The sequence below is a fragment of the Ctenocephalides felis genome, unplaced genomic scaffold, assembly GCF_003426905.1.
Source record: "Ctenocephalides felis isolate EL2017-DRISC unplaced genomic scaffold, ASM342690v1 CF-g0.4_SCAFFOLD_01170, whole genome shotgun sequence".
In the NCBI taxonomy this organism is placed as follows: Eukaryota; Metazoa; Arthropoda; class Insecta; order Siphonaptera; family Pulicidae; genus Ctenocephalides; species Ctenocephalides felis.
This window is the reverse complement of record NW_020537324.1, coordinates 38607956-38619916: the sequence shown is the minus strand read 5'-3', so window position 1 is coordinate 38619916 and position 11961 is coordinate 38607956. Positions and strand designations below refer to the sequence as shown.

The 11961-nt window shown below is 31.8% G+C and overlaps 1 protein-coding gene across 1 annotated transcript in view; it reads left to right on the top strand.

Moving 5' to 3' along the window:
* The first annotated feature begins 422 nt into the window (after window positions 1–422).
* The window catches only part of LOC113366743 (tyrosine-protein kinase Shark-like), a 146254-nt gene continuing 134715 nt past the window's right edge, over window positions 423–11961 (top strand). The window contains exons 1-3 of the mRNA XM_026608402.1: window positions 423–748; window positions 807–994; window positions 1065–1165. Of these exons, the coding sequence (XP_026464187.1) occupies window positions 574–748; window positions 807–994; window positions 1065–1165 (464 nt within the window). The 5' untranslated portion in view covers window positions 423–573. The remainder of the gene's footprint in view (window positions 749–806; window positions 995–1064; window positions 1166–11961) is intronic.

Here is an 11961-nt window from a genome sequence, read left to right as displayed (position 1 = left end):
AGAGATTTTTGGGTAGCTCAATTTCATCCCTTCTTGCAAGGGGTTGCAAGATTTGATATTATAGTGGGATTGCAGACTTGCAACCGTTAGTTGCGTACTTCATGTTGCGTTGCCTGTGTGTTGCGCCACTTAGAACGTATGTTGCTCAAGTGTCATGTGTCATGCGCGTCATGCGACCGCTATACTGTATGTACATGTGCTGCCATGTAGTGATCTATTCGTAAATTAAAATGAGTGTAACGTCAAATTGCCCGAGATAGCGATCTATTTATGCTTATTTATCTATGGCTCGAACTAACCTCGGCAAATTGACAGTTTGCTCGTGGCAACGAAATATGGTCCGAGAGAGCGATTTATATACTCTTCTTTTATCTATGGTGGAAACGCTGATTTTAGGTCAACAGAAATGTCAGTTTTGACAGATGATTGTAAATAATGAAAAAATGCAATATGTTGCTTTCTAATTAATTTATAAATAAATGATTCTACCAATTTGCTAAAATAACGCCCCAAAATACATAATGCTAAATATGTCTAACAAAACATAAAATTAATGCTTGAAACGTATACCACATGAAATTTATATGCGATTACACGACGACTTTATTTCTGTTTCTACATATTCAGAAACTAGACATTCTTATTATTTATATATGTTTAACTACTATAATGGTGAGTCGTGAAGATTCTCTTTGTTGGTATCATGAAAATTTGTCTAGAGAGAACTCGGAAAAATTATTAAAAGAAGGTATTAAATTCATATGGTATGTGGTCTGCATTGTGCTTATGTATTTTACTCAATTTAGAATCATGTGAGGATGGTGTTTTCTTAGTGAGAGAAAGTTCATCTTCAAGTGGAGATTATGTGTTATCGGTGCTACATGACAAAGAAGTTGTTCATTATCAAATAAGGAGGCATGGGGAGGATGCTTTTTTTTCGATAGATGAAGAAGTAACTTTGCATGGACTTGAAAGTCTAATACAATATTACCAAGTATTAATTATGAATTGAGTTGCTTAAATCAGCATGCATTTACAATTTATTTAAATCATTTTTATTGCAGAAAGATGCTCACGGATTGGTGACTAAATTAACTACTTTATGTAAAGGTTCCCCTCCACCACATGATTCACGGATACATGGAAGAACAAATTTATTGCATAGGTAAAGACTTTTGTCATATTCTGGAATGAGATCTATAACTTTAGACTATATGAGCATTGAACATATTTAAATATTTCAATCGGTATCACATTTGGAAATTGGTTTACATTTAGTATCTAGTAGCGTAACTATAGGGCAGGACATGCAAAATTCCAAGGATTTGCAATCAAACAGGCTCAAGAGGTTGCTGGTCTGTTTTTTTTAGATTTTTTTTTTTAAATACACATTTGTAAAAATTTTGTGATTTTTCTGTAAAATACGGCTTATATAATAAAACAACTAGTGGGGTGCATGACATCGTGTCTTAAGGCAACTTGCTGGTACTTCCTGTACCATAATTAAAAATTTAAGGAATGAAAATAATCAATAATTGTTTTAAATGATTTCAAATAGATTATTTATTATAAGTACAAACTATAGATTTATAAGTGCTTATTATATTGGGCGATGAGCGTATTATACAAATAACTTATATTTGTATATGAAAATTTGAGTTTTCAAAACTTTAATTTTTTTTTTTTGAAAATTTTGAATTTTTTTGTTGGAAATTTTCAAAACGACGAAGTTTTTTGCACACCGTCTACGCAAGCAAAAGGTTTTTTTAAATAATCCTAGCACTGACGATCCATTCTCTCTAAAATTCCATAACCATATGCCTAATGAACATTTTTGACCTCTAATTGGCATTTTTTTAACTTTTAATTAGTTTATTGGGAGTTCATAACCGCTGGACCTGCCTTTCCAAAAATTTAAACAGTTCTTTGTTTAGTCAATACAAATAAAAATGTTTTTTGAATTATTCGAATCGGACGCTCAAAAAGTGAATTACGATTTTTTGCCCCGTATATTTGGAACGGCTAGACCTGCCTTTGCCAAAAACCTATCAGCACGTCTCCTCATCAATACAAATGGAATGTTTTTAAAATATTTCGAACTGTTATTCCATACTTTCGAAAATGTCGAGAACATTTGTTTGAATCATATACGTGAAATTTAAAATTAAAGATCTTGGTACGGAACCCAAAAAAATTTGACACAAAATATGTACACATTGTTAGTACAAATATATGTAAAACTAGCCGGCCCGACAGACTTCGTCCTGTCAAAAAAATTGTAATGTGGCGGTGTTTTGTGCCTACCTTTTTTCTATTCTTTGCAAAAAATTATCCTGAACAGAACCGTCACCCTGGTAATCATTTGGTGTGAATTAAAAATAATTAAATAAAACACTATAAGCATTTAAAAGTAAGTAATTTTAATAATGTAAATCATAATTCAAAAATCAGGTCAATTTTCATTGTAGTGCTTTGTGATAAACGATGTTTTTTGTTTGATTACCTGACGCATAGACAAAAAAATCTGATGGTTTTCCAATACGGGAACAAACAACATACAATTTTCCATGTGAGAAACATGGGTTTTCTAAATTAATACCACAAACACTTAATGATACCATAAACGCACTGGAAACGCATTGGGATGCATGGTGCGAGAACATCTTCTGCTTTATACTATCCTTTGAATATAGTTGGTCGATATTTCGCAACATTATAATTGCCGATCCAACCTTTAATTGAAGATTGTGAAGATTGAATTGAAGATTGTCAATCCTAGCAAATCCAGCGAGTTTAAAAACTGCGGTGGATCGTCTTGGTTAGTTGCCGAATCAACTGATTCGCCTGTAATTTGTCCTTGAATTTTGAAATTTAATTAATTTACATCAATGTTTGGCTGCCAATATAGCTTGATTAATAGAAAGATATTTCTATGTTTATATAAATATATTCAAAATTAGATTATCAAAAACTACACAAAATGTCATGACATAGATCATTGTTGTTTATACAAATTGCGTTGCCTACTCGATCGAAGAAAAGGGCTGTTTTTAGGGTTTTCCCGGCAATTATTCGTTTTTTTCTCGCCGTAACAATCATCTTTGGACTTCAACGAACATTTTAAAAAAAGAATTGGCCAAATTGGTCCAGGCGTTGTTGAGTTATGCGCTTACCAACACATTTTGCGATCCATTTTTATATATAAGATATCTGATAATTTGATGTGCATATGTCTAATAATCATTTTTGACCGCCAAATGTCATTTTTTTAAAACTTTTTATTAATTGAGAGTCCATAACCGCTGGACCTGATTTTCCCAAAATTTGAACAGTTGTCTGTTTAGTCATTATTAGTAAAATGTTTTTTGAATTATGCAAATCAAACGTTTCGTTCTCTCAAAAACTGAATTGCCATTTTTGGTTCTTTTTGCCTTGTAGGAAAGTGTTCTGAGCTATTTTTTATTTTATCGTACTTCTTTTATTATTAACTAGCTGACCCGGCAAACGTTGTTTTGCTAAGTAAGTTATTTTATAAACAATTTCTAGAGTATCTAAAAAATTAATACTTTTTGTGTAAGGATGTGTTGTTTGAATTGCTATATACAATGAGGTATTATAGAAACAATAAACCCCATTAGTTTGTATATATTTTATTAATACAACCAAACTGAAAGTTTTATACACTTTTTATAGAAAACATGGCATAATTCAATCCAAGTCTTTGTTGGTCTTTCGACTTATATAGTCATTACAAATTCCATTTAATCGATTATTGAATGCGTTTAAAATTTTTTGAAATTTTTTTTGGATTCTGGATTTTGTGTATAATTGTAAATAATACTATTGAGCTTATACAAATTTTTCAAATTTCTGCGAGGAGAGATACAAAATGATTTAGGTATCTCTTTTTTGACCTGCTTTTTGAAAAGTTTCTAGTAATATTCGATGAATAAAAGTAAATTTTATAAAAGGTATATATGTAGAACAGGGCAAGGCACAAAGGTCCAATTTGACTTTAAGCAAATATAAATTTTATTATGAAAATCAAACCAATTACATCACAACAAATGACACATTTCAAATGAACAATTATCTGACTACGTTCAGTAAAACTGCCAGCTACTTCATCATTGTAAAAACGTGCTTTTTTGCTGTCTTTAAAAAAAAATTTATCTAGACCTTTTTACCCTATAACGGGGTAACTTGGAACGGCCAGATGGCAAGCAGGTCTAATGTCATATTTTAATTTCAAAAGTATTTTACAAAATAATTACATTTTCAACTAATTGCTAGAAAACTACCAATGGAAGAAAATACTTTTACTAAGGATTTTCAAAGATTACCATTTATCTCTCAATACCAAAGTCATAAGAATCAAGGTTATAGCTGATTATACATATTTTTCCCTTTACATTCAAATACTGTTGTTAAACAATGCTTAGCTTTACTGGTTTTTGACACTTCGGTCATGGATCTTCATATATTACTATCCATTCTTGAATAAATTCAGGAAATTATAACTGGAAATAAGCTATTCGACAAAATGTTCCTTTGATCGATTCCAAATTTAGGTTCTAAATCTGAATAATCTAGAAAAGGTTTTATAAATACCAATGAGTACATAATTATACAAATGAGTTCTTTCAGAGCATTGTGTTTGAGAAAAATATGATTTGTCAACCATACTGAGTTATACATAGTTCGCTTCACTGTTTATACGAATGGGCAATGGCACTATCATTATATTATAATTGTTAATTATTTATTTAAAATAAATAATTTTATTATTAATTCCTTACAAATATTGAATTGTCATCCATACGTGATTAAATAGCTGTCATTTGCTTATTGTTATTCCAAGTCGAACGGGATAAAAGGTATCCTATGTCCTTCTCCTGGCTCTGAACCAATTTTTACCAACTTTACCAAAGCCAATTTTCAGTTAAATCGGTTCAGCCTTCTTGAGTTATAAGTTCTGACGATATATCTCCAGAATGCACAAACCGAATTCGACAATTTTGCATTTGCTGGAAAGGTCTGAGGCTCCGTGAGGTTTATAGCTGGGTTATAATATATGAGAACCAAAAACTAATATTCTATCACGATAGTTAACATAAGGTAGTCGATTACTTCAATTAGACCTTTTTATTATCGAATCAAAGCACCAACTTTTACCAACTTTACCAAAGCCAATTTTCAGTTAAATCGGTTCAGCCTTCTTGAGTTATAAGTTCTGACGATATAATTCCAGAATGCACAAACCGAATTCGACAATTTTGCATTCGCTGGAAAGGTCTGGGGCTCCGTGAGGTTTATAGCTGGGTTATAATATATGAGAACCAAAAACTAATATTCTATCACTATAGTTAACTTAAGGTAGTCGATTACTTCAATTAGACCTTTTTATTGTCGAATCAAAGCACATTTGCTGATAATATATATATGCCAATTAGTTGTAAACACCTAAAACATTTTATAAGATATGTATAAAGAAATTACAAATTAACAACAATTAATGTATAACTATTTACATTTTTATTACAAATTTTGAGGTTATGTCAAGAAACTATATTTCAGAATATTTTTTTTTATTAATTTGTTGATGATTATACTTATTGCTGATATATAATATAAACACCTCAAATACTCTATTTAAATACGTATAAACAAATATACATAAATACCTAATTATATAAATAATTACATTTCCATTTTCAAGAAATAAATTTCCCCATCGTCCATCTAGCATCGCTTGCTATTATTAAGAATTAATTTATTTGCCACTTTGTATTAATTTTCCGTGGCGATTAAAATATTTATATTATTCACGTAATAATTTTCAAATAATGGTCATTAAGAAATGCATATTAATATATTTGTATCAAAACAGAAACACCGAATGACAGTTGACAATCGAATGTAAATGTCATGGATGAAATCATTGATAGTATCATAGATTGAATAAACTACATGGATAGTTTATAAATAATTAATTTTGAATTAGAATGAAATAAAGGGATAAAAAGTATCCTAAGTCCTTCTCCTACTATCCTACATCCTACTACATCCCTGCCAATTTTCATCTAAATCGGTTCAGCCGTTCGTGAGTTATAAGATTTACCACATAAAGCGATCCTCTTTTATATATATAGATTTTTCATAATTTATTTATATTTACTCGTTTTTCTCGTATAATAAAAAGGTATAAAAATCTTTTCATAAAAAATTCAAATGTTTATAAAAGTTGATTATATTTTATCACTCTTCTTTATTTCTGGCTAAAAATTTTGCTGAGAAACTTAAGGGGGGAAGTCCATATAGACGCATGAAAATAGGTCATATTTTAAAAATATTTTTAAACGTGATGGAATAATTTTATTGTTTTTAAACTTTGACATAACTTTATTTAACCCTTTTAGAATACAAAAAAAAAATTAAAAAAAAAAAAAAATTAAAATGGCGGCTCAGCATAACTTTTTGTGGACTGCCTCCGGCGCGAGGTCCAAAACTGCTGCATTTCTCACTCATCAACCGTCGATCTGAAAAAAATTTTTTTTAATGTTTTCTTTTGAGAACATATCAATGGGAAGGATAAACCTATAAAATTGAAAAAAAGTATAAAATTCAATGAAAATCAAGCCTTTGAAAAAAAAATATGTATTTTTGGCTATTTTTTTGACATTTTGGGCTCCAGAAAATACTTTATAAACGCGAAAGATCTAAAGATTTAGGTTTATCCTTCCGATAATAATATAGAGAAAGGTCTTACCAAATTTCAGACAAATCGATACATAACTTTTTGAGCTACAACACGAGCAGTTTTTGAAAACACAGTTTTGAGATAATCGCGTTTAAAGATTTAGTAAAGGAAAATGACCAGTTTTAGTTACTTACCGATTAATCTGCAATATCAGGTCCATACAATAGTTCTTCCTTATCTTCAAAAAGCTGATTTTCTGTAAGTTGTTGTTATTTGTGAGCTGTACCAGCATCTTTTATTTGTGAAAGGCTGCTACGATCCTGTCAAGTTATTTGCGCCTCATCAGTATTATCAGCATATGCTTTAGCATAAGTACCAAGAGTCAAATTCAGAAGGTTCATTATTCTTAATATTTAGATATTTTATCGTTAATAATTCTAATTGTTACATCAGTAAATAACAATTTTATCTACTAATGTGGACTAAGTGCACCTCGCCTCTGAGCGCAGGTAAAGTTTTTATAAAAATGATCCCCATCGGAGGGGACGTATTGTCAAACAATACTAACTTTGAAGCTGTCAGTGACATAAATAATATAGATATGGCACCAGGTCCAAGTACAGCAGGTAAACCCACAACTAGATCAAATTCGAACTTGAAAACTCATCATTCAAATGATGCTATAAATTTAACTGAAATTCAAAATAATAATAAATCGATGAATGTTGATTGGACAACAGTTCGAAAAAGAAGAAAGCGTCACATGGATGATACATCATCCATAACATCATCCATAACATCTTCCATAAAGTCAGTCGTTTGTAACAACGAGTCAGATCAGTATTGGCTTAATCCAACTCCATTAAATAATTATTTTGACGTATTAAATAATGTCCCAATAGATCCACCACCTAAACAAGTAGCTCACAAGCCACCTCCAATTTTCGTCCATGGTGTAGGTGATATTACCCCTCTTACAAACCTTTTGAATGAGCATGCTAAAGATGTTTATCAATTAAAAATTGTAGGTAATCTTCAGGTACGTGTCCAATTATCTGAGCCAAAAATCTATAACAAAATATTAAAACTTCTAAAGGATAGAGGAACCCCATTTCATTCTTTCCAATACAAATCTAAGCGTACATTTAAAACTGTTATAAGGAATCTCCACCACAGTACTAATTTAAAAGATTTAACAGAAGAAATCAACTCCTACGGGCATAAAGTTATCAACTTATTCAACATAAAGCATCGACTAACAAAAGCCCCTCTTCATCTGTTCTTACTTGAAATTGAACAGAGTTCAAATAACTCAGATATTTATAAAATTGAATTCCTAAATAGAACTAAAGTAAAGATAGAACCTAAAAGACCTACAAAAGATGTAGTGCAATGCTCAAAATGTCAACTATTTGGACATACAAAATCTTATTGCAATCATAAACCCCGATGTATTAAATGCGCTGGTAAACACCTTTCTAATGATTGCTTATGGAAAGATCCTATTAATGAAAATGTCAAATGCGCGAATTGCGGCGAAAAACATCCAGCAAATTATAAAGGTTGCAGAGTCTATAAGGAAATAATATCTCGCAAATTCCCGCCTTTAAGGCCCAGGATCTTACCTTCTTCTAACTTAATATATAACAACCGGATTCAACCAAACCTTTCATTTGCCCAGGCAACTAGATCAGAAAATACACAGCAAGTTACTAATCCAGAATTAATTTCTCAGCCCAGAATCCAAAATAATGATATATCTGAATTAAAACAAATGGTAAAATCATTAGTCGACCAAATAAGTGTAATGCTTAACTTATTAACAACCCTCGTTCCTAAGTTTAATCCATGAATCATTTCATTCGAATTGCTGTCTGGAACTCAAATGGATTGAGTAATCATACTCAAGAAATTATACATTTTCTTAATCTTCAAAAAATAGATATACTACTAGTCTCAGAAACCCACTTCACGTCGATAAGTTTTTTTCAAGGTTCCAAATTACATCCTATACACAACTAATCATCCTGATGGAACAGCCCACGGCGGAAGTGCTGTGCTTATAAAATCAACTATTAAACATTATATGGCTCAGTCTTATGCGGAACATTTTTTACAAGCAACTAATGTAGTGATTGAAACTTCGATTGGAGCTTTAACTGTAAGTGCATTATACTGTCCGCCAAGACATAACATTTCTCATGAAAAATATAGTGAATTCTTTACATCTTTGGGACCAATATTTTTAGCTGGAGGAGATTATAACGCTAAACATTGTTCATGGGGTTCGAGATTAAGCAATCCAAGAGGTAAGCAACTTTATAAATCCATGATTAACTGCAGACTTAAACACTTATCAACAGGTGAACCAACTTACTGGCCTGGAGACACTTCTAAAATTCCAGACCTTCTAGACTTTTGTATATTCAAGGGTATATTAGATGAACAATTAAAAGCTGAATCAAGTCTTGACTTATCTTCTGATCACACTCCAATCATTGTTACATTTAGCTCAAAGTTCAAATTGCAATCTAAAAGTCCATCATTAACAAATAAAAAAACTAATTGGGAATTATTTTCTAAATATATTGATGACAATTTATGCTGCAAAGTACCTCTAAAAAGTACAGATGATATTGATAATGCAATAGGTATTCTCAATAAAAATATCACTGATGCGGCTCGCTATTCTACACCCACAATTGATATTGTTGAACGATTTTTCTGTCCACTCGAAGCTAAAAGACTCATAGCCTGTAAAAGAAAACTGCGTAGAAGGTGGCAAAATACTCATTTTCCGGATGACAAAGCTAAACTGAATAAAGCTATTAAGGAACTTAAACAATATTTGTTTGATTTAAAAAATAAACATATGGAGTCCTACTTAAGTGATTTGTCTGTTCATGACCATTACATTTGGAAAGCCACGAAAAATATGAGAAGACCAACCTCCACGGTATCTCCAATTAGAAATGATGATGGTTCTTGGTCTAGATCAGCAGAAGACAAGGTTATTACCTTTGCAAATCACCTTGAAAAGGTCTTCACTCCTCATCCTTGTAATGTACCTAACGATCAATTTATCACAGATTACTTGAACGACAGTAATTTCACAGACGAACCCATTCCAAAAATTAAGTATTCTGAAGTGCTCTACGAGATTAGTAACACTAAATTGGGAAAAACTCCTGGTAAAGATGCGATTACATTTGGTCTAATAAAACACCTTCCTGATAAAGGTAAGAGATTTTTAACTATATTATTTAATGCCATAATACGGCTGAAGTATTTTCCTTCATCGTGGAAATTGGCGAAAATAATCTTAATTCTCAAGCCTGGAAAAAATCCTACTGATGCAGTTTCCTACCGGCCCATTAGTCTTCTGTCTTGCCTCTCAAAAATTTTTGAAAAAGTTATTCACAAAAGAATCATAAATATTTTAGAAGATAACAATTTTATGCCAAAACATCAATTTGGGTTCATTAGACAACATTCAACAGTAGAACAAATACATAGAGTTGTGGATTCCATTTATAAAGCCTTTCACTTAAAAAAATATTGTTCAGCCCTTTTTCTTGACATCAGTCAGGCGTTTGATAAAGTTTGGCATAACGGCTTATTGTACAAATTAAAGAAGAATTTACCATACAACTATTATCTCCTCCTAAAATCATATCTGTGTGATAGAAGGTTCTTTGTCAGTTTTAATGATGCTTCATCTAATGTTAAAAATATTTCTTCCGGAGTTCCCCAAGGTAGTGTTCTTGGTCCCCTGCTTTATATTATATATACTGCTGATATACCTACAAATGCAGAAACAATGATTGCTACCTTTGCAGATGACACGGGAATTCTAGCTCAACATGACAACCAATTGCTTGCCTCGGAAATTCTACAAAAACATGTAGATGAAGTAGAAAAGTGGATGAAACTATGGAGAATAAAAGTGAATAACTCTAAATCAGTTCACGTTACTTTTACCTTAAGACAAGGTTCATGCCCCCCTGTTAGATTGAATGGTGATTTGGTTCCTGTATCCAATGTTGTTAAATATCTGGGATTACATTTAGATAGAAGATTAACCTGGCATGAACATATCCTAAAGAAGCGTCAGCAGCTTGAATTAACACGTAGACAACTAAATTGGTTAATGGGCTGGAAATCACAAGTCACAATAGAAAATAAACTCTTAATCTACAAGACAATAATTAAACCAATATGGTCCTACGGTCTACAACTATGGGGTGCGGCCAGTAAATCGAATATAACTATTCTACAAAGATTCCAAAACAAAATTTTGAAAGAAATCGTGAACGCTCCAAAATATGTTCCCAACTGGTTGATACATCAAGATCTCAGAATCCGAACTATAGATGAAGAAATTAATCTATACTGCACCAGATATAAAGCTCGTCTGAGTCGTCATCCAAACGTATTAGCGTCAGATCTGCTCAAGCCTTTACCACCAAAGCGTCTTAAAAAAAGAATATGCAATGATCTACTACAAAATATAATATGATATCTATGAAGGCGCTATCGCAGGATAGCGATCCTTCTCACGCAGACAATTAATATATAACTGTAACATATGTAGCTGAATGTACTTTGTATAGCTTGCTATGAAAAATAAATACAAAAAAAAAAAAAAAAATTCTTAATATTGAACTAAAACCTTCAATAAATATCCTAGCTGCAATATATGGTGAAATTTCAACTACCCTTAGTCCACAATGTGGGTGTTTTGGTGATAGTCGCGAAACTGTCGCGTTGAAACTTTCATTCGCGTTCTGCGTATGATCATCAAGGCATCGTTCAAGTAAATCATCTTTGGACAAATCTTCATAAATTGGTGAAAGATGCTGTTTCATTTCTTTACCAAGTAATGGAGCTAAATCTACGTCTAGAAGATCTTGACCACTGGCACTTTCATTATGACTTGTACTGGCGTCAATTTTTTCACCTGCTTTATCGGTAAACTGATTGCCCTGATAACGTCTTTTTAGTGTTATTTTGTGCAATATTACTTCGCTTACCTTTTAGATAATTCGGCATTTTTACGCATTGAAATGGACTGAACGCTACGAATTTTCCAGCTAAACTAACTATATTTCTCGACTAACCTTTGTTCGTATACCAATATTACACATGTACTAAGGTACATAGAAGTCTTCCGGTTGTAGGTCAAAAGAAGTATTTCTAGTTATTATAATGAAAGAGACCTTTTTCACTCGAAATTTAACAATACGCTTGATCGCGTGACA